The 23,196-nt window shown below is 40.3% G+C and overlaps 1 protein-coding gene across 1 annotated transcript in view; it reads left to right on the forward strand.

Annotated features, from left to right (window-relative positions):
- The first annotated feature begins 334 nt into the window (after positions 1-334).
- arid3a (AT rich interactive domain 3A (BRIGHT-like)) overlaps positions 335-23,196 on the forward strand; it is a 58,976-nt gene continuing 36,114 nt past the window's right edge. Inside the window, exons 1-2 of the mRNA XM_033965223.2 lie at positions 335-686; positions 2,710-2,992. Coding sequence (XP_033821114.1) covers positions 364-686; positions 2,710-2,992 — 606 coding nt within the window. The 5' untranslated portion in view covers positions 335-363. The remainder of the gene's footprint in view (positions 687-2,709; positions 2,993-23,196) is intronic.

Below are 23,196 nucleotides of genomic sequence, written 5' to 3' on the forward strand. Positions count from 1 at the left end.
TTTCTGTTGGTTAAATCTGCAATTTTGTGAAGCCCTGTGAGCCAACTGCGTGATTTTGAATTGAAGTGTCTAGAGTCTGACCCTATCCTCTCCCTCTGTCCCTCAGGACCTGGACACAGTGTTCCTCAATCGTGACCTCTGGCCTGTGTCACCTTCGCTGCTACGACCTCTACACAGCCTTGGTCCTCACAGTGACTGCATGTGCCTGGGCTCCCTCTCGCTCTCCTTCTCCTCTTCCTCATCGCTCTGCACACACATCTCCAGGGACCACCCTTCTCCAGGGCCCTCCTCGGCCTCCCACATCCCGACCGTGGTGCTCCTTCGCGGGGCAACCAGGGCACACACGGCTGGAGCAGACCTGAGATGAAGCTTCAGGCCGTCATGGAGAACCTTCACCGGCAGCAGAGGGCCAAGCTGCTGATGGAACAGCAGCTCCAGCAGGGACAGGGGCAGGTGCCGGGGCAGGTGCAGCTCCGGGCAGGGCTAGGGGACGAGCCCATGGTCAGCCCTGCCCGGGATGCCGAGCACACGCAGATGGCAGCGTTAGCGGCCATGAGAGCAGCGGCAGCCGGCCTGCAAAGGGTGTCCGACAGCCCCATGTCTGAGCGCAGCAGCGGGGACGATGACGAAGAGGAGGAAGGAGACCAGTACAAGGACATGATGGGCTCAGACGAAGAGGAACACATGTGAGTATAGTGGCACACTGCAGTCTTAAGCCAGGTGACCAATGAATGATTTAGCTGTCTGCGATGAAAGATTGTTGATCATGGGTCAAGACTCAAAACCATGGGAGTACAATAAGATCTGGAAGATGAACCAAAGATGACAATGTGTTGTTTTCAATGGGCTGTGGTCACTGGAGCGAAATTCCCCAAAAGATGTTTTCTTTTGCATTCCTTCCTCTGTATGGGCTTGTGCCACCGTGTGACGACAGAAACGTGCACCGTTTCTGACCACAGCAATAGCTGCTAGAGTGGAGCTAGCGTGGACTTGGAGCAAGGCAAGGCTAAATCGTATAAAGCTAACTTGCTTTGAGGATTTCAAAATTTTATAAGTTCCTGTTGTGAAAATAGAGATGAATCCCTACAGAAAACAACCTTCGTGAAAACTGACGATGCACTAACAGCCGATCACAAGCAGTTTGATTTCCCCAAAAATGCTATGTGGTCTATAGGATAATTCTTTCTGGGTCCAAGCTCCCATGAGCTGCAGTACCTACGCAGTGGCCACGAGTCTCTCACCGGGACAGAGGGGGAGTGTTTTATCCAGTTCTTATTATAGACCCATGCTGAAAACTAAATAACACTGCTAGCATGTAGCTAACAACTACAGTGACATTACCTCAAAGAGTCTGGGGCCTGATATTTGCACGATCAAACTTTCACGGTAGCCATGACTAATGGTGTGCACCATCCCACAGTGTATATGTGTGCTGTTGTACAGGTTGAATTCCTCACATTGTGTATTGTGGCATCCAACAATCTTATACGATGAAAAATATTGTGCAGTGGATACCAGGCTTTATACAGAGGACTATCGGGCAGCCTCAAAGAAATTTTGGCAAACCGCCCGGCGCCTCAGGAGGGGGAAGCAGTGCTTCACCAACACTGTTTACAGTGCGGGTGGAGAGAGCTGCTGACCTTGCCTAGGGATGTTGTCGGACGGTGGAAGGAATACTTTGAGGATCTCCTCAATCTCGCCATCACCTTTTCTGAGGAGGAAGCAGAGACTGGGGACCCTCAGGCGGACTCCTCGATCACTGTGGCTGAAGTCACAGAAGTGGTTGGCAAGCTCCTCGGTGACAAGGCTCCGGGGGTGGATGAGATCTGTCCCAAGTACCTTAAGTCTCTCAATGTTGTGGGGCTGTCTTGGCTGACACGTCTCTGCAACATTGCGTGGTGGTCGGGGACAGTACTGCTGGAGTGGCAGACCAGGGTGGTGGTCCCTCTGTATAGAATTGGGACCGGAGGGTTTGTTCCAATCTTGGTAAGGTGTATTCCAGGGTACTGGAGAGGAGAATCGGACCAATAGTCGAACCTCGGATTCAGGAGGAGCAGTGTGGTTTTTGTCCTGGTTGCGGAACACTGGACCAGCTCTATACTCTCCATCGGGTCATTGAGGGTTCATGGGATTTCAGGTATCTCGGGGGTCTTGTTCACGAGTGAGGATGGAAGGATGGAGCATAAGATTGACAGGTGGATTAGTACAGTGTCTGCAGTGATGGGATCGCTGTATCGAACTGTTGTGGTAAAGAAGGAGCTTAGCCGAAAGGCAAAGCTCTTGATTTACCGGTCAATCTACGCTCCTCATCCCTCATCTATGGTCATGAGCGAAATGACAATGCTTGGTCACACAGGAGAAGCTCAGAGTAGTGCCGCTGCTCCTCCATTGAGATTGTTCCTCTGGGTCCATTGGGTTGTTCCTCTGCCCTTTTCTTCACCGTTTTATTATGCTTTTGCACATGGACGTTCCACACAGCTGCCAGTTACGTAGAATTTCTGACATTCAGTTTGTAATGTTAAACGATCCTGAGCTCTATTGATTGATAAGAGGCTCTGCGCGGAGCAGCACATTAGCTAAAACCCATAGAAATACAATTGGACAAGACAAAGTGACGCTAACACTGAGTTAGCCACAGAGCCAATTGGCATAATATCATCATTTGGTAACACATTGAGATTTACACAAATACATATCTGCTTCCCACAGTAAACAAAAGTGGGACGAAGACGACTTTGAGGGTGAGATGGAGGACGACTTCGATGATGACCTGGCTGAGGAGGGTCTGCCTACAGCCCAGGAGGCAGTCACTCCAGGGAAGGGCATCTTGCTTTTACCCCATCGCCAGCTCCACCCCCACGCCCAACTGCTCAAGGCTCGCCCCACCGTGGAGCAAGAGCCACGCGTCGCCATCCTGCCCCCCCACGCCACACACAGCCACCTGGGGGCACAAGATCATGGCGAGTGGACCTACGAGGAGCAGTTCAGACAGGTAGTTTATTCACACCGTGCTGGATTAAACCTCGGTATAGTCTCCTGTATGAAACATTATTCACACTGTGCTGTATTCAGCCTTGGTATACGTGGAGGTTTTAAGAGCATATGACAGGTTTTCATGTTCTTTCTAATTATGACTTGGTTTGGTGGGATAGTACCTGTGGAAAGTATTTGTCATAGTTCAGTGAAGTGGCAGTTTGTGAAAAAAAGTTGAGAAGAAAAGTACAAAAACACAGGAAGTAGTAGTATATTGGAATGCCTCTAACTATGTCATCAACACCAACATTTTATGGACAATGTACGCACAAGGAAGACATTTTTCAGACAGTTTAAACTTTAACTTATGGTAACTTAACATTACACTAAGCTTTGTACCAGATTTTTTCATGTATTTAATCTTGCCCCAGTACAGATATATTGTATAAGCAGTTCTTGATGTCAAAATGTGTAATAGTTCTGTTTTGATGTTTTTAACACAGTATAAATCAGGTACAACGCCTTTAACAAAATAAAGATGTGTTGTTGTGTAGTTTAGACAGTTTTGACCCAAACATTATGGCTGCTAGTTAACAGTTATGGATTTACCTCTCTATATTTGCTGCTTTTATCCCCGGCCTGTCTCCAACTAGGAAGTAAAACTATGAACTTCACCAAAATGTAAACTTTTTGCAAACTTTAAGTAAAATCTTGAATATATTTATATTAACTATATTTTAGTGTAAATGGTAGTTTAACCTGTCATATGCACTTTAACTGTGGAGGAATCAGACACAGCTGGGGCTAGTAAAGGCTTTTTCCACATGTCTAATCAGCAGAGTATGTACTAGTCTGTGTTTTCAAGAACTTTGAGCGGGTTACTTTGACTTATTTATGAATGATTATCTTTCATTTAACTTTTATTCATTCTAGAGTGTCAGTTTTATTAAAGCACATACTTTTCCTTTTCTTTAATATTGTTCCCACATCAAAACATCCTGTAATCCTGCAGAATTGTCAATCTCCAAATAGCTCAATTCCACTTTGACATCATAAGCCTAAATCTAGGAACTGCTACTCTTTGTTTTTAAAGTCCAGGCTTGTTCTGATCATTTGAGTGGTCATTGTCCTTAAATAAGACATATCTCAACCTAGACTTAGTAGTTATTTTATTTATTTATTGTTTTTGCCTTGTTTGAGTCCTTGCTCCCTCTGCTAGCTGTTTTGATCAGAAGTATATCTGCTTTTTGACTCATACATATACATATATATTTAATATTCAACCTGTAAAACATGAAATATCTAAGTTATGGTGTCTATATTTATTATTTTCCCAAAATTTTTAATCCAGAAAATATTATAATATAGGATCTTCAAATGTGCATCATGTGGCCTTTCCTTGTGAAGGGTCTCTGCTTGTCATGGAGATGCTATTGCTTTGCCTGGCATGCTCCACAGTATAGTATTAAACTTATCTAACCCTGGAAACAAGCAGGTAACACAACCAGGCCAATTTAGAGGTCAGATCTGTGGAGAGGCTAGCCAGCTCACAGTATAATACATATTTATAAGTCTTTATTTGCATCAAAACACCTGTAATAGAATAAATCCAAGGCGAGTTAATTGACTGTGGAACATTCCTGGCAAAGCAATAACTTCTAGATGAAGACAGGCAGATGATGGACCCCCTACCAAAAAGGTTGCATAGGGCCTCTTTAAAGACCTTTATTTGAATGACAGTGCAGGTCACACATATGCAGTGCTACTTTGACACGTGGTGAAGACGAGCAGCTGAAACATTAGAAACCGTCTCCTCTTATCTCATTAAGTGCCGAATATAAAGTCAAAATGTTGTTTATTGCCGTCTTGGCCACATGCGTGCTGGGCGCATGGCGGTAAGCTAGCGTGTCGCGTTCTCAGCAGCCCGCGCAGTAACCCGAGCGCTGCCTGGTCGTTCACACTCAAGCGGGGCCTGGTCGCTCACACCCCGGGTCGACATGGGCTGGTAAACCCGGGCAAGCCTGTTTTTATGAGGCTCAGAGCACCTGCTGCCCGAGCTGGAGCTGCACACGGCTAAAAGAATTCCTCTTTCACATGTCAGAGAGAGAGAGAGAGAGAGAGAGAAAGGGGGGGTCTACGGGAAAGGGAAAGAGAGAGAGGGCCAAGGGAGAGAAGGAGAGAGGAAGAGATAGTGAGGACAGGAGAGGGGGGACAGAGAAGGAGAGAGGGGGAAACATGCCCAAGGGAGGAAGGGAAAGAGGAGAGAAGGAGAAAGAGAAGGAGAGAGAGGGAAAGCTGGCCAGGGGAGAAAGGGAGAGAGAGAGAGGGAGGGAGAGAGAGAGAGGGAATGGCTAGAGGGGAGAGAGAGGCAGAGAGAGCCAGGGGAGATAAAGAGAGATGGAGAGAGGGCCGAGAGAGAGGGAGAAAGTGTGGGTCTGGAGCTTCCTGTTGTGAATTGTAGAGGAAGAAGCAGTGTATATGTGTCTGTGTGTGGACGGGTATTCATCACATTGTGGGGACTGAAATATGTCAACACTGTCAAAATGTCAAATCTCCTATATGTCCCCTATCCCCTATATATATTCTATCTATCCTTCGATATTAGCTCAACAACATGGTTTCAAGTACAGGTATGGATAAGCGAAGACAGTACAGGTGAATAGAAAAGAATCTTAATTTTCACAATATCTATTTGAAGCTTACAGTAATTTACTCGCATAATGTAAGAAAAAAATATAATGTTCATCATGTAATGTTTTCATATAAACATTTTATGTGTAAAATGGCTAAAATGGGTACATATGAATCTGAAAAATCTGAAAAATTTTGGATATCTTATTTTTTTGAGATATCCAAAATCCATATCCAAAATTTGAGAATACTACTTTATTCATAAATTGACCTAAAATTCAAATGTGGTTTTATTTTTTGGACTTTCATAAATTAGGCTTACAGTAAGATAGAAGAGCTGTGCCTTTGTCTCCTCTTAATTTGGGGTATGGTTAGACTTTAGGTTAAGTTGTAATTATGGTTAAGGTTATAGTCTCTGGGAAATGAGGGTAAGTCAATGTAATGTCCCCACAGAGCATGAAAGTGTGTAGAGTGTATACTAACAGCTTTACCATGCTGTACGTTTACTGTAAACAGGAGGGGGAGAGGCTGTACGTGGTGAGAGAGGGGCGCTGGAACACTGCACCTTAGGGCAAACTATAGACTGTTCAGTTAATCATATTGTAATCATGGTTATAATTATTGTACCAATCAATAATAAAAAGTGCAGTGAATCATTTGAGCTCGTCCCTGTAGCATGTATGTTTGTTTGTTTGTTCCGTGTATTTTTTTTAATACAGATTGATATCAGTCTTGTCCGCTCTGTCACGTCTCGCTCCAGCATCGAATGTGATCGTGTTAACAGATTTATTTATTACAGTGACGCAGGTGAAATGAAGGAACTCATTGGTCGCCCGTTATTTAGAACAAAATGACTTCTCTCACCTCGGATTAATAGAGTTTGGTGCTTCGCTTATTCATTCTGCAGAAATCTACCATGTTTTTAGTCCCCCGTGATATTTTTTTCCTTTCTTTATTCCTCATAAGCAGCCATATTTATCTTGATAGGATGGACCATGTGTGCCACAACCCACATCTTTGTAAAGTGAATGTTCAAGATCCCAGGCAAAGTACAAGTATGTGTGAAAAGTTTGAGAAGTTCAATGTGTTCAGACTGTTGCTCAAATAAAGGCCGCTCTATCAGCACTTCTGCTTGTGTGGTAATGCTGAGCGCCAACTTCCACGTGTTGAACTAAAGTTGGACCTCATCTCAGGCCTATATTTTCTTAATGACAGAGCGCTGAGTGTATAAACCCCACTTGCACATGGTTCTCATCCTTCTCCTTGTGTGGGGTAGATCTCGCAGTTTTTAATGTGCTTTAGGCTCAGTGACTGCACTGAATGTATTAAAAGTGAGGAATATCTTGAAAAGTACACAAATCTAAACTATGGTTACCAAGGCTGGGTAGTACTCTTTACTTTTTAAATAAAATAGTACTCTTTGGTCTTAAAAATGTAAAATTAATTTAAAATAGTTTGCCGTGGTCTAAAGTTACTCTTCATTTCCCGTATGTATTTTGAGCATCCTAATTATTCAAGCGATGAATAATAATGATGAATTATTAGTGCAGAGACCAGAGCTTTTTTATGTTAACGTTCTCAATTTTTTTATCTTCTACTTTTACTTGAGTAGCCTAATGTAATTTTGAAGTAACAGTGCAACATTTGGCTGCTTTATGACTACGCACTAGTCTAGTTACTCAAATCAAGGTACTCCGCTGAATCCATTTACTTCCATTATTTATTTGAGTCGTGGATATATTTCCGCAGTGCGTGGGGGCCGTCGGGTACTGCCTTCCTTTTATCAGTGCGCCTCAGATTGATTTAGTGAGAATGACAGTTGGACAATCGGAGTCCTGCCCTATCTCACCGTTGACATAAGGCTTTCTTATTAAGCCAATCAAACGCCTCCACACTGCGCAGCCAACGCACAGCACACAACTTAAATACCCCTGTAATTATGATCCATTAGCAATTACATTTGAAACCATGGTAACCGCAAGGTACAGTAACGCTATTGTGTGGAGAAAAACAACTTTAGTAACTTGCATTAAGCGGGGCATGAACTAAGACTAGGTTATATGCACGTAGAGGACTGCTTAAGAACTACACTATGTCTGACTGAACTGTTCCCAAATAAACAAATATAGATAACCTGCAGCGACACAAATTATTCAATACTCAAGTAAGATTAACATTGCTTCAAAGTAATATTACTCAAGTAGAAGTACAAAATAGTGGCCCAAGAAATGACTCAGTAAGAGTAAAACAGTATTTGGGAAAACTACTTCTCAAGTAAGAGTAACTTAAAAGTGTAACTGTCTGAACATAACATCTGATTTTTCACTGGAAATGAGTGTAATTTGAAGGGGAAAAAAGCACAATTGCTATTTTCAAAGGATGAACACAAAAATGAGAAAAACTAAATCATATCTGAAAGAGCAGTGCACGTTCAAATCATTCATATTGTCAACATTAAGCTTTTGCTACCTCACAGTTGGAAGAGTAATCAAAAGGTTTACTCAAGTAAGAGTGCTGTTACTTCAATAAAAATATTACTCAAGCAGGAGTAAAAGTATGCTACGTACTATACACCCTATTTATCTAAACCCACCTGTATTTATCTTATGTGTTTAAAAGTGAATGTAAAAAAACTGTATGTTCAAAGTGTTGTGGGAAAAATAAAGATTTTTATTGCGCAAGGTAATTTTATTTTATTGCACTAATGGTATTTCCTAGCGGTCGTAAATGTGGTGGACAAGCTATTTTGCTAGCTCAGGTTGTATTGACTTCTCCATTTAATGTAACGCTCCAGAACAATGAACAATGAAACAACACTAGCTAGTCCGCGCTGAACACATATTTTTCCTGGCTGTTTCTTATCCCGTGTTGAATGTCTCTCTTAGCGTGATCAGAGTGTGCTGTTACACGCAGCAATGCTTTTTATTGATGAGCAGATTGATACCAAATATAGATATCGATACTGACTGACTTATCAAAAAGCATTGATTCCCAGGCAAAAATACAATAAAAATCTCAAGAATTGTAGTCTTTTGAAATACATAGTTTATATTTTAGATTACATTTACATTTTATTTTTTAGAATCATTTAAAGACCAAAGATAATGATGCAAGGGTTTTATAATAGAGTCATTGGCATTGGTATCAGATATGTCGCCATCCTTCAGCGTAGTATTACTAGGTATTGGATAGTGATGCACTAACACCGGTATTGAATATCGGCACAGATCCAGGAAAATCAGCTTGATATCGGATATCAGTTCCATGATATCTGTTCAGCCGATATGTTGGGCTTTTTATTGAACATAGTAAGACATATTACTGACTAATGTTGGTCTAGAATGTTTCATACTGTTTGAGCTTTTATTCATACAAGATTTTCATTAGGTACTTGCTGGATAAATAGCATAATCAGATAAATGTTGTAGTAAGTAGTAAGTAATGCCTTTTCAGTCCAATGGTATTGGTTAATATCGGGTATCACCAAATACTAAAATCCAAGGTATTGAAAAAGCTGAATAGGTGCGTCCCAAGTATTGGATTGAAACAAAAATTCAGTACTCCAAATGTGTAAGCAATGCTAGAAATCTATAAATCTCAAATCAGAGTCTGGCCTGCATATTTACGTAGTATCTGAAAACATCAATAGTAACTTGCTGTCTCTTAAAGTAGACTAATTGTACGTTTGGATGACTGTGATAACAAAATATAATGACACGGTCTGACACTCTCAGGTCTATATAATCCACTATGTCTGATAATAACATGGCCAGAGCCGTGATTTCACTTTAATACAGGGTTCATCTTTTATCTTCATTTATCTGTGTGTCATTTTGGGCTTTAGAAGAGCTGAATACAGAGACTCAGGATATCTTTAGCCTTAAACCAAAAGAACGGTTTGACCCCGTCAGACTTCCGTAGTGTGACATTATGTGATCTTCTGTGTCTTTGTCTAAATCATGTGTTTCTGATGTCATTGAGTTCAAACCGGTCTATTTCAGATTTGGTTGGTGCATAGCTAGTCCTGTCAGTCATTTAATATTCACCAAGTTGAGGAAAATCTATGTGGATTTGGATTTATCTGTAGGATTCAAGCATTTGTGGTGTCATTTGTGATGCAATTTTTGAACAATATCTAGTTTTTTGTTATGACCAAGTTTATATAGATGTGTTTGGCTCCGAAACATAAGAAACTCATCTAAACTTGTTGAATGTTGTAAGTTTTGACATTGCTGTAGCTTGAACAGTGAACTCGATAAGAGAAGTTCTTCGACGTGACTATGTAAATAAAACTGACAAAATCTGGAGTAAATAAAAAAGACTGAATAGTAGTTTAGGTCCTCCTCACTTCCGTCTTTTGTCTGCAGTCTATGCTAACCTTAATACACAGATATACTTGATTGATTGACAACCACAAGTCCTTGATGGCTAAATTTAGCTACACTCAAATTAATGTGACACGTGCATTAGCATCAAACATATGCTTCTGGACTGGATTACACTCGAGGGGCGAGCTCCGTTAACTGAGTGCTGACTCCTGAGACAGACCTAAATCATCTGAGCTTCTGTAGAGCTAATTCGGGTCCAGGTGCATTGTGGGATTCCAAACAATTTAATTTGCATTTATTTATTCATTAGGATCATAAACAACCATGTATCAGATGCGTCTTACAGCGTTCTGATTGGCTGTCGTGTACGTGGCGGAACCGTGCAGCACACCCGCGTTGATGTGATGGTCGGCTATGAACCGACCTTGAAGATGACCATATGAATGTCCACTCTAATGAAAACATAGATGTCCTTGGAAAATCCAGGCCATAGCTAACATTAGCATTGACTAATAGACTTAATTCACCATCTCACTTGAGGACAGTGCCAGATCAACTGTGTCCATGAGTATTGCTTGTCTCCCCTTCAGCGCCTTGTCCCCAAAGGTCAAGCTAAATCCAGTGGGCACTCAGTGTTCCACTTCTGATTACTACAAGGTGAAACCAGCGGGTGTCATCTGCACTGACCACATATGAATAAAGGACATCCACTTATCTCAATATCAAATTATGCAAGATCATTGGATCATTGGTACACGCTGGTCTACCTTCTGCCGACCAGTGCTATTTCCACAGGGATATTTGAGAGAAGCCCATAGCTCTATACATCTGCTCCGGGAACATCAGTGTCAGCATACATCACACTCGGCATTTCATTACAGCAGATGTCCACAGTGCCTGGAACGGGAAGGAACATCTAGGAGCACGTGGATCTGTGCCCAGTGCCCACCGCATGCCAGAAACATGCTCGGTCAACACATCAATTAGTATTAAGATAGTCATCACTTTGTAGCTTGTAGCCTACTTATGACTAGCTTATAGATGACATTGTGGGATAGCCCAAGATGAATACAAGGAAAATTAAAGAGGGGTGTTTTTCTTCTATGGGGTATTAACTGCTAACACATAACATATTAAGTTTTGAGAATGCTATATCTGCCGAAAGCAACGTATTAACATGTTTGATAAGTTTCACTTTTGTTTTCCGCGCTCTGAGTGTCCCCTCCTTTTGCTCCCTGTGTTAAGTCACTTCCCATTCAGAGCACTATCATAACAAAACCAGCGTGCAACCTGCTAATGACACTACTGCACGGCACATCAGATTTGTCAAGTTGCTAATGGCAAGGAGGGTTCGAATAGGGTCAGAAAGATCGCTAAAATACTCAAACATGTATGGATGACATCTAAAACCTCTTCAGGCATGTTTTTGATGACTGAACATTGTTATAACATGGTAGACAACTCAAAAAATGAACTTTACATAATATCCTCTCTTTAAGAAGAAGGACATGTTATCAATATGATACATGAGGTCAGAAGACAGCAAGAAAATGTCTGCTCTTGTATTGTTCATTTAAGCTGCTTGTGGACTTTCATATTAAACTTTCCATGAGGGATTAAGAAGCTGCTTAAAGGTTTAGGGTGGGTTCACATTCTTCAATTTGTAGGCCTACACACACATACACTACCAGTCAAATGTTTTTTCATCTAATTTTGAAAAATGTATTTTCATGACTGATTTTCACTGAAGGCATCAAAACTATGAATGAACACATGTGGAATGAAGTAAAAAATGTGAAATAACCCAAAACATGTTTAAACGTGGAATTATGCAAAATCAACCTTTTTGAAGTTTTTACGTTGTTCCCCTGAAGAGATTTTAGATGTAATCCTTTCATCAGCGATCTCCCAGGCCATATTCACACCCTCTTTACGGTTAGCAGTAAGATTCTGTTAAATTCTCAGCCCACAAGCCTACATCACCCATGCCTCCACACGAAAATTCTCCATATATATCCAGAAAGCTTGATACAAAACTGTACACAACAACTTGACAAACCTGATGTGATGTGCAGTAGTTTCATTAGCGGGATGCAAGGTGATGGTAATGTGATAGTGCTGTGAAGGGAGAGTGAGCATGGCGCTTTTAAGATTTCACTCTTTTAAGATGTCACTTAAAAAAAAAATAAAAAAAATAGGCGATTAACCCTAACCCTAACCCTTTGCTTTGATCCCTGCTTTGCTCACTCTTGGCATTCCATTAGCCTTTATCGTCCCAGTAGAAAAGGTTTCCCCTCTGCATTTGACCCATTCTTTAATGCCGTTGGGGCACCTCATCAGGAGCCTTGGAACTCATCTCCAGATCTTGGCCTTGGTCCTTAGCTGGAGGATTTGACCTATTGTGCATGTTTTTGGTTGATGTGGGAAACCGGAGTGCCCAGAGGAAACCGACCTAGACACAGAGAGAAAAATGCAAAGAAATGAGTCAAACTGAAGCCTTCTTGCTCTGAGGCGAGATTCCTAGCCACTCACTCAACATGCTGTCATTCCACTAATGAACCCTTCACAACTGTGAAGTGAAAATTTCAGAAGCTCTTTGAGAGAAGGCGAAGGGTTTGCAGCGCTGTCAACAAAGCAAAGGGAGACTACTGTGAGGAATCTGAATCTAAAATATTAAGCATATTAAAGTATAGGTTTGTTCAAAGTATCAAAAATGTGATAGTAATCCAGCTGTATCAGAACAAGTATAAGAACACATGGACCACTATCTGGACGCCTGAGGGATCACACAGATATAAGATGATATGGTAATATAAAAGAAAAGCACTACAATTGTTGAAAATCACATTCTATTGTCTAAAGAAATAGTGTTTTTATTATCGTTGTATTAGGATAAGTATTGAGTATCGAGTCTATTCCTTAGTATGTCTAGAACTTTTGATGGTAGGTCTGTTTACCATCTGGAACGCCTTAGTTTTCGGTCAAAGCTTAAGGGTCTGAACATTTTGCTAAGTGTCAGAAATGCAATTGCGTTAGCTGCATTAGGCTGTTGTGGCTAACACCTGGAGAATGGCTCATTGTTGTGCACGTCTCCTCAGCTCCTCCCTGTCACGGCTGAGTGTCACTTGACTGACCTTTCCTCCTATTTGCACAGAACTGGGGCCAGGATGTCCCCGGGCCCTTGCATATTTGTGCTTATACAGTTACCACCGGCTTTATTCATGCACTGTCCTTTTTATATACAACATCCTGAGTGGCAGGATGTCACGATACTAACGTTTTAAACTCAATTTTGATACTAAGGAATATACTTGACACTCAATACCAATTCTGATACCATGATGATAAAAACACTCTTTCTTTAGATAATGGAATGTGATTTGATGAGGCAAAGAGGTTTTTCAGTGACTGGTGTTGAGCTGGAAATGCTGTTCACAAGGTTGATTGTTCAGTTGAAAAATATGTTGCTCAACAAAGTATTTGAGAGACATATAGGAATTAAGGAACATTAAGGAAAATATGATATGGTTATATTAAGTGTTGCATAGAAGGATATGTAGTAAGGGAAACTCTTTTTGAGTAGTGACCTTATGTTGTGAGTGAGGGCTAAACATCTCAGTGATTAGTTATTTTAATAACTATTTGTTGTCAGGATACATTACTGATACTGCATGACCGAATGAAATAAATGTATGTCTGCCTCAGTCATCCCTCAGTTGTCCAGCTAGGTTCCATAGTGGTGCATTGCTATATATCTGTCTGTGTGGCTCAAGATCGTTCTAAAGCTATTGAGGAAATGTTAAATTCTGTCCTTTGAATGTGACTTTTTAGTATCTATACTTGCTCCAATGATTTAATATCGATTAGTATCTCATTTTCGATGCTTTTGACAACCCTAGGCAAGAGCAGAGACAGGGTGGGAGCAGAGGTAGGGGCAGATGGGGCGCAGATGGACAGTAAAGTGAGGGATCTTTAAACATTCATGGCCCTCTGGTGATCAGCGGTGGAGGAGCACATTAAACATTAAATTGCTGGGACAAACAGGTGGGGGAGGGGCAGGAAGTGCAGGAAGGAGCCAATTGGGAGCGACACTTATTGGGATTAGCCGTCAGGTTAGTGCTGATACAGCTGCCTGATAACGCCCCGGGACCAGAGAGGCTTTGGTCTGCACCCATGTGTGAGCATATAAGGACGTTTGGACATATGTGGCCACACAGAGTAACAGACATACTATGAGGAATGAGGACGTGTGGACTGTTCAAATGCATGTTGTACATTCTTTTTCACCAATGTTTTGGGTGTCCTGGTACTGAATGGGAAAGATGCTGTAGACTTTGGCTGCCTGCTCCATGTGAGTGTGTATAGTGTGTGTACAGTGTGTGTGTTTGTTTGTATAGTGTCTGCGTGTATTTGTGGGGAAGCACTATTGAACCGCCGCCAAACCCTGACTAAGCAACTGATATCATCTTTCCCTCTCTTCCTCTCTCCGTTTCTCCTCTGTGTCTGCTTTACCTCTCCTCTCTCCCTCTCTTCCTCTCTCTGTGTCCCTGCTATGTTTCCTCCACCTCTCCTCTGTGTCTGCTCCACCTCTTTTGTCTCTGTCTCTCCTCTGTCGCTGCTCCACCTTTCAGAGGAGCATGCACGTTGCCCAGGAGCTATACCCTGGCACCAGCCCAAAGGGGGCAGGGTCAGTAGGAATGTAAACACAGGATTGCGTAAAGCCTAAGGCTGAGGCTAGCACTTTTTTAGCTCCTGTAAAATATGTGACAGTTGAAATATAAACCATGTTTTTCACTGTCACATGGGTTTGTTTTATAGGAAATGAAATGATTTGAGGAAGGCGTGGAGTAATTTTGAATCCTCATGATTATTTCTCTTATATATATATGATAATTTGCTATTTTTTATCTTGAATATATTTGAGACTTTTTGACACACTTATTTTTTATTTATGGCAATTTCTTCATTGAGGCCCAAATATATGCTTTGTTTTGTTTTGTTTTTTTAAGGAAAATTGTCAAAACAACTTTTTAAAAAGACATATGTAACTCATGATTTTCTTGTCTCTTGTTCTTCTATTGCTTTTGACTAGAATATTTCACAGTTCGGCATTATACTTATCTATATCCATGGAGACAAGCAGGTGTCACCATCAAGCCAGGGTATAGGCCAGATCTGTGGAGAGGCTGTCTCACTCACAGAAAACATGTTTTAAAGTACCTTATGCTATGAATACTACTGTAATTAAATAAGTGCAAAATAGACAAGTTTGATATCATACAGTGGAACATTTCTGGAAAAAAAGACAAAATATAAATACAAAAATATCTCCTTATCTAAGCAGAATGAGCCTCACACGAGTCTCTCATTTGTGTTGCCACGATGCTGAAATCGAGTTTAAACTTAAAAGGACTCTCTCTGATTTCAATCGTCACTACCTAAACCCCACCACCTGTCGCCAATCATTAACCAGTGCTAGTGCAGCCTCTGCAGCTCAGTGAGTGAATTCTGGAGGTTTTGTGCTTTTACATGAGGCATTACCTGTCCATATACTGAGAACAGGGTGACCAGATGTCCTTCTTTGTGTGGGACTGCAAAGCATTTTCAACTCAAACTACACAACCTGGGGCTGTGTCCGTCATTTCACTATTGGCTGCAAAAACTTAATTTTCATCAGCAGATATATAGTGCTCTACAGTAGCCATTGTTTTCTTACTACTTATACTCATTTACTCAGCATTTGTCAGTAGTATGCAATATAGTAAGAATTGTCTTTTTTGCTTTTGGTTTTTGGATTTTAGCAAAATATTGGACAAAATGCAACAGAATACAGGAATTAAGGCATCTTGTTCAAATGAGCAGTGGAGAAACAATGAAATAAGTAAAATTAATGTTTTTCCAACAAGATGTCCCTCATTTTCACTTAATCAGAAGTACTGTCCTACATTTGGTTGATTTCTGTCTGGTCACCCTAACTGAGAATGAGAAAAACTTGTGTCTTTTATGTGTCCTCAATCTGCAGGTTCAGAACCCAGGCTCAGATTTGACGTGTAGTACCTTGTGATTGTAAAAAAACAAAAAACAAAAGACAGTCAGAGCACATACTACATACAGTTCTTTTAAGTTTGAATTTTGAATAGTAAACGTGCACTATTATCTGTTTGTAATGATGATTATACCATCCATGGGACTGTTGCCATAGTGATTAACAAACAAAGTAGTCCTCAAAATGTTGCATATAGAGGAACCTGAAACCTATGGATACTAAAAATGTTATCACTGTATCTGACATAGCTATAGAGATACTGCTTTAAAAAAAATCTTATAACGTGCAGTTCTAAGCCCCGCTAACACTACAGGCTAGAATTGCATTAAGACCTAAACCTCTTTTATCCTGTCCTCGGGCTGTCCTGAAGCCTTGTCTTTTGTCAGTTACAAGTACTGCATTCTGGGACATCATAATTGCAGTGTCCAGATGGAGTGTCCGTAATGTCTCCAACGACACCCTGAGTGAAAGGATCCATTCTGTGGGCTTCCTCAAGTGTCCTGACTCCAGAGTCCATTCACAGGTAGGTCAGATGTGCTCAAGGTCTGTGCGCTTGTGTGAAGGGAAGACGACAAGTCCCAAGGGTCAACAGGCTTTCTAAAGAGTTGCACCAGACTGGACAATGGAAAAACACATTCAATAACTTTGATGTGATGAGTCAGGGATAGGAATTACAAGGTACCTCATTATAAATACATACACTATACATGACATTTGGTATCCATAATAATACTCTATTACAATTAGGGCTGCAAGATTAAAGTGGAATTAAACACTAACTCAACTTTTTTGCTGCTACTCCACTGAGTGTTTTAATAGTAATCTACTGTAGTCTGTTTTTCTCCAGGGCTGCATTTCTTGTGTATGATAATGTGTAGGGCCCTCGTCAATATTTATGCAGCTTGGACCTGCTTTGTAGATCTTGATGGCCACAAAGATGACCCTGGCAGTGAGAGACTCGTGTGAGGCTCATTCTGCTTTCTGATTTAGATGATCATCTTGAACCAAAACACAGTAGTTTAAAAAAATCATCATCAAATCGTGTTTTTGTAATTGTCTTCAGTAAAAGCTATATTTGAACATGTTTACTTCATATCTGGGGAGACAGGTCATGTTTATTGAACTTTAAATATATAGAATATAAAATATATGGTTGCTTTAGACATTTCTGTGATATATATTTAATTTGTTATAAAGTGAATTTCACAGCACAACCATAAACCATATCTGTACAGAACGGTGTTGTAATGACACTGTGATTCTAAGTAGCACGTGTTCAACCGTGCTGACTGCATCTCAAATCCAATTCTCTTCGAGTGGCTTTTGTGTCCAATAATCAATTCAGAAATGGGACCGGCTCTTCTTACTCTGGACGTTCTCAAGGTTTTCTGTTCTGTAAAATAAAGGCCCAGCTTCTAAAAGGCTGCGGTCAATAGCCACATTATGTTGCAAGTGCGAACAAAGTTGCTAATGCTTCAGTCCAGGTACACCCTGCAGTGGCACACTAACGGCTAATGGCTGACCTTTTGTGCAAAGGTCGACAAAGGCTTTCACACATGTTTGCAAAGAAATCCATTTGAATGCCAACTGGAAACGTTCTTTGAAAATATGTCATCAATGTGTGTACTGTTGCTCTAAGTGTTCCTTTCAGGGAGGTTACAGAGATTGTGCATCAGACAGGGGCAGACAGGAGCACAGGCAGGAGCAAACAGGAGCGGGCTGCATTCACAAGGACGAAAAGTTGTCTCTAGAAGTTACTTTGAGCTGGTGTTAAAAAAATAATAATAATAATAATTTTTGCAGCGCAGCCATTTAAAGACCCATTTTTTTTCCATGTATTTGAGGTAAATCCATCTTGCCCCAGTACATATGTGTGTATTTTGTATACTCTTGAAGTCAAAATAAGTCAGCTGTCTACTGCATCTAATTATAAAGCATTAGATTTTTCCAAGAATCAGGAAATCTGCATGAGCATGTTACTTGTTGTTAGCATTAGCATCATGGCAAAACTGTGCTGTGGTCTCAGAGAGTTGTAATATACAGTTATAAATAAATTATAAATTAATTACGATGCTCGGAATAAGTTATGAATAACTTTGGACCAGTGTTTCAAATGAACTAGTTTTCACGTTTTTAAGACAGTAAAAATCAGGTACATTGCCTTTAATCTTCACAACATGAAGTTAATAATATAATTAATTCTATTGGACTTTGTAAATCCACTTTAGACTCACTTTAAGTTAATTTAATTTTTACAACTCTTAAGAATTCTGGTCTGGAATGAAATAATGCACTTACTTACACATGACTTACTGCGTGTGTTTATTTATTTAAAAGTAACATTCATCTTCTCTTCAATTACGATTCAGCTTTGTTATTTCTAAGCTGTCAGACCATATTATGCAAAATTTACTTTTTTGAGCTTTTAACCATGTTATGTTGTCCCCTCGTCAGAAACAAACCTGAAATTGTAAATTGCTCTATTCACACTTTCATTAATCCATTAATCTAGAGTCATCTTCTCTGAGCCCCCAAAAATGCTCACTTCACGTTTTGCCAGTTTTGTTGCATCACAGATAAAACTCCAGACTTATTATGTTTGAGCCCATAAATTGTTTCTGAACTCATTCTGCTATGTGTTCACAACAAATGTATGGCTCTATATGCAGACATCATTTTACTTAAAAAAATGTGAAATACTTATCCTAATGTGACCCAAAGCTTGTTTAAAGGAGAACTGAAGCAAGAATACATATTACGTGTTTAAGGGGCCTATGTTACACCATTTTCTCATATATGTTATAATTTTGTATCCTCACCAAAAACATACCTGGAGTGCTTAACACACAAACCCTGCATGTTTTAGTTCTTCTCTCAAACAAAAAAAACACCTAGTGACATCATGTGGTATTACAGGAAGTGCTTCACTGTGTTTTTGAGGCAACAACATTATAACATTGACATTGACAAAGCTCACAAGAATTAATTTGTGTAATGTAGGATCTTTGAACACAGACTCATATAGCCAAAACAATAATAAAAACATTACCTTGATATTTACTAGCAAGTCAAGAATAATTATTTTCTATCATTCTACTGCTTTCACTTGACATGCCCCGTATCATGTGCACCACTGTCCTGAGCTGCCCCTGGCCACTCTATTAAACACTTAGCTATAGTTTGTAATACTAACAGAAGACCGTCTGTTCTAACGCTATGGTTTTTTCCATGTGTGCATCTCAGGCCTGTGCTGTTCTCTGTATCTGCCCCTCCATCGGCCTCGGCCTTTCCAGACGTATCGCTGCATCTCCCCGCCACGGCTCCCTCTGGCTGGGTCTCATTAGGTGCTTATCAGGGCCCTGGTTCGAGGAGCCTGCTATAAAAGGCTAATTATATGCTCTATCATTTATACAGTACAGTACAGTTTATAGAGGTGAAATTGCAGCTACACCCACGCCCCTCCCAGACTGCTCCCAGACATATGGATATTTATCATTGCTGTAGTCACTCATTAGGGCCGTGGGTTTGAATAGATTACAGTTAAAACATACAGAGCCTGGGAACTGCCTGGCTGAAGCTATGTTGGGGTTGAATTCTCAAAGGGCTGGCATTAAGATTGAAAGCCACAGTGCCTGCAACATATACTACTCATTCATTTAATTGTTATGTCTATATATATAGTTATATATTGTGCCATGTGAGCTTTTATCAAGGTTTGGTTTAGATTGGATCGTGTTGTTTCCCTCTCTCAGATGGAGCCAGTATTCTTGAAGCTGTTTGGATTTTTAAAGAATGTTGAAAACGAAAATCCATAAATGTTTTCCCTGATCATTTCTTTTAGTGACAAGGCACATTATCCTGCTATGTATCTAACCATACCAAAACATTTGCAGATTAACCATTTCAAATCAAGGTTTAAACATTTCAGATTGTCCTGCTTTTTATTGATTATTCATAGGTTACAGTTTCCAGGTAAAGGTGACATTTTGGGCAGTCAAAAGTTATAATATTTTGTTTGAAAATATTAACACATTTTGCTTAAATACACTGAGATGTAATATGTTAAACTTGCTACTACAAAAAACCCATGAAATTCGCATAGCAACAACCACTGGAGTATTTACACCTAGTTAATGTGTGGACAGGGTGCACAGTGCCTCCATCCCTGCTTGCTGGCTCAGGACTTGTGTAGTTTTCACCCTGCAGTGTTGTCAACACGAGTGCAGTAAGGATTCTGAGGCGGTTTGGCCCTGCACCAGAGAAGTCGTGTGCGCTAAGCTAGCCGTCTTCTGCTGTCTGATTAGAAGAGCGCTAATGTCCCCTGTGCATGCTGGGACTATGGTGTCAGAATGCAGCTTAAGTTCTCATATATATTATATATATTCAAGTGCAGATGAGGTGTAAATCTTATTATATTTTTTAAAGGTCCTGTACCCAATTTTTGCATGTATTTCAGCAAAATTTGTCTTGGCCCAGTACAGAAATATTGTATAAGCAGCTCTTGAGATCAATATAAGTCTGCTACATACTGTTTGCAGCTAATTATAATGTGTTGTCCAATGATCAGGAAGTGCGCTGATAGCATGGTAGTTGTTGTTAGCATTACTGTGGTGGGAGCCTCTGAACAATTCGAGTGTTCATGGTCCTTTTTTTCAGGTATGTGACTTTCAACAAAAAGGTGAGAGTGCCTGACTGAACAACTGTTGGCTAATGCTAGCTAGCTTGTGACTGTAATGTTATTTGAGAGGGACATGTTTAACAGCACTAATCAGCTCACCTGTTGTAGTTCCAACTAAGTCACTTCTTCATAGTCAGATTGTGTTTAAACGAAGCTCAGATTAAAGTCTAACTTGAATAACGGAGCTTCAGACAGAGCAATACCTCTAGTTAGCTTCACTCCCCAAGGCATGTTGATGACGTTAGCTACAAAGTATAATTTCAAACTTATTTTTCCATATCTGAGCATGGTCAACATGGACAAAAGTACAGTAAAAGTAAAAGTATATGGTTGGTAGAGATTGCAAAACGTCAAAATGTAATGTAATATCAAGTTTGTGGATGTAATCACAAGAAAACAAGAAAACAAGAAAATTATTTTGCACTGAAGTGAAATCGATCCAGTGAGACATTCGATAAATTGATGTGAGGTATTGATGCAGTTATCAGGGAGTGATAAGGTCAAAGGTCAACTGGGCGGGATCATGGAGAGTGTGAGCTTCTGTCAATAACTGCGTGAGCGCGCTGTCAGAGGAATGACATGTGTTTTTACAGAAAGAGAGAGAGAAAGAGGGAGTACAGTGGGGGGACAGAGAGAGGGAGAACAAGGAGGAGAAGATAAAGGGGGAAAGGAAAGAGGGAGAAGAAAGAGAGGATGGGGTAGAGACAGAGGAAGGAATAGAGGGAACAGAAGTGAGAAAAGGGGGTGTAAAAGGAGGAAAGAAGAGGCAGAGGAGAGCAGAGAGAGGAGGAATGTATAAAAATGAAATAAGAGAGATGAGAGGAGGAAGAGGGAAAAGGAGAGAAACAAAAGAGGAAGAGAGAATGGGGGAGATGGCAAAAAGAACAGAGGGAATAGATGGAAGAGAAAAAAGGGCACCTGGCTAGGGGAGAGGAAGAAAAGAAGAGTGAAAAAGGGTTGGAGAATGGAGAAGGGAGTGAGGAAACATGGGGCAGCAGAGTAGAAAGGAGAGAGAGAAGAGGAGGGGGTAGAGGAGAGCTGAAAGTGTTTTGTGCATGTGAGTACAAAGTCACTGAGCCAATCACTGCTAATGAAATAGATCCCTCCAGAATAATTACATTTACATCAACGTGGATTTAAACACTTCATGTATTTGGTTTGTTTTTAAGGTTGAAGGTACAGGACAGAACAACTCTATGGACATGGCATTATTTTTAGACCATAATACTACCACGTATTACTGCTATTCTACCATGGAATTGTTAACCACCTTATTTTAAAAGCGCTGTACCTGATTTTTAGTGTCTTAAAAATGTGTAAACAACTAGATCATTTTAAATAGTGGTCCAAAGTTATCCCTCACATTCTGAATATCCTATTTGTTCACCGTGATGAGTTTATAAGCACTTTTCACAAATTTCAGAGATTAGAGTGAAGTCTTGCCATCTTGATGCTAACAACAACTAGCATGCCAACTAGCACTTCCTGATTCTCGGACAGTAAAACGCTTTCTAATTAGATGCAGACAGTACACAGTGGATTTATTTTGACCTCAAGAGCTGCTTATACAATATCTCTGTACTGAACTCATCTGTACATGACTCAAATACATGGGAGGATCGAGTACAGGTCTTTTAAAACCTAACCCTGAGATGTGATTTGGTCAATAAAATCAATAAAAATTCATCATGTTGTCATTTTTGCCAGCTCCACAGAATCCAAAGATATTATTTTTAGATAGGATTGACCTATAGGCTCTTTGTCAATGCTGAAGATTGTTTTGGACAGTTGAAACGTAGCCCTGGCGGTGCTGAAAAGGCTAAGGAGTCCGGTAGTTCTGCTGCTGCGAGGGAGGTGATAAAGGAGGGGAACGAGAGGGTGCTTGGGAAGACAGTGTAGCTATGATTGATGGTGGACATAAAACATAGTGTTATTATGATACTAACATTTCAAACTCGATTTTGATTCGTCTACATAATATTATTTTCATACCACAATGATATATATATATTTTTTATACAATAGAATGTAATTTTCAAATTTCTTTGTACTGTGTAACTTGTCTTCATGGAGATGCTGCCTTCAAAGTTCCACAGTATGACATTGACATATCTAGCTTGTATAAATTACCATTACGGGTGTTTTTTTTGCTGAAAATACCAGGCAAAACAATAATATCTTTGTGGAGACAATCAGTTACATAGTGCACTTTACTGTCTCCGTCAGGAAATTTGTAATCTGCATTTGACCCATTCTTCAGTGTCTGTGGGTTAAACTTGTCAAGAGCAGGTTTAACCCAGCATTTACGTCACGATACCTACTACATCGACATTGTTCAACAAATTATAGCTGGAACAATATATTTTGGGACTCAACATTTATCATGTGTACATTTTATTTGAATTAGTTGGGAGATTTTAGTTATTTTTGTTGTAATACTATAAGATTTGAGGTGCGGAGGGTTGAGTATATAACTTCTATGTCTAATTATAGGTTCATTCTGCTATTTATTTGTTGCTCGTTATCCTTCTAAATTACAC

The sequence above is a fragment of the Periophthalmus magnuspinnatus genome, chromosome 4 (genome assembly GCF_009829125.3).
Source record: "Periophthalmus magnuspinnatus isolate fPerMag1 chromosome 4, fPerMag1.2.pri, whole genome shotgun sequence".
Classification (NCBI taxonomy): domain Eukaryota; kingdom Metazoa; phylum Chordata; class Actinopteri; order Gobiiformes; family Gobiidae; genus Periophthalmus; species Periophthalmus magnuspinnatus.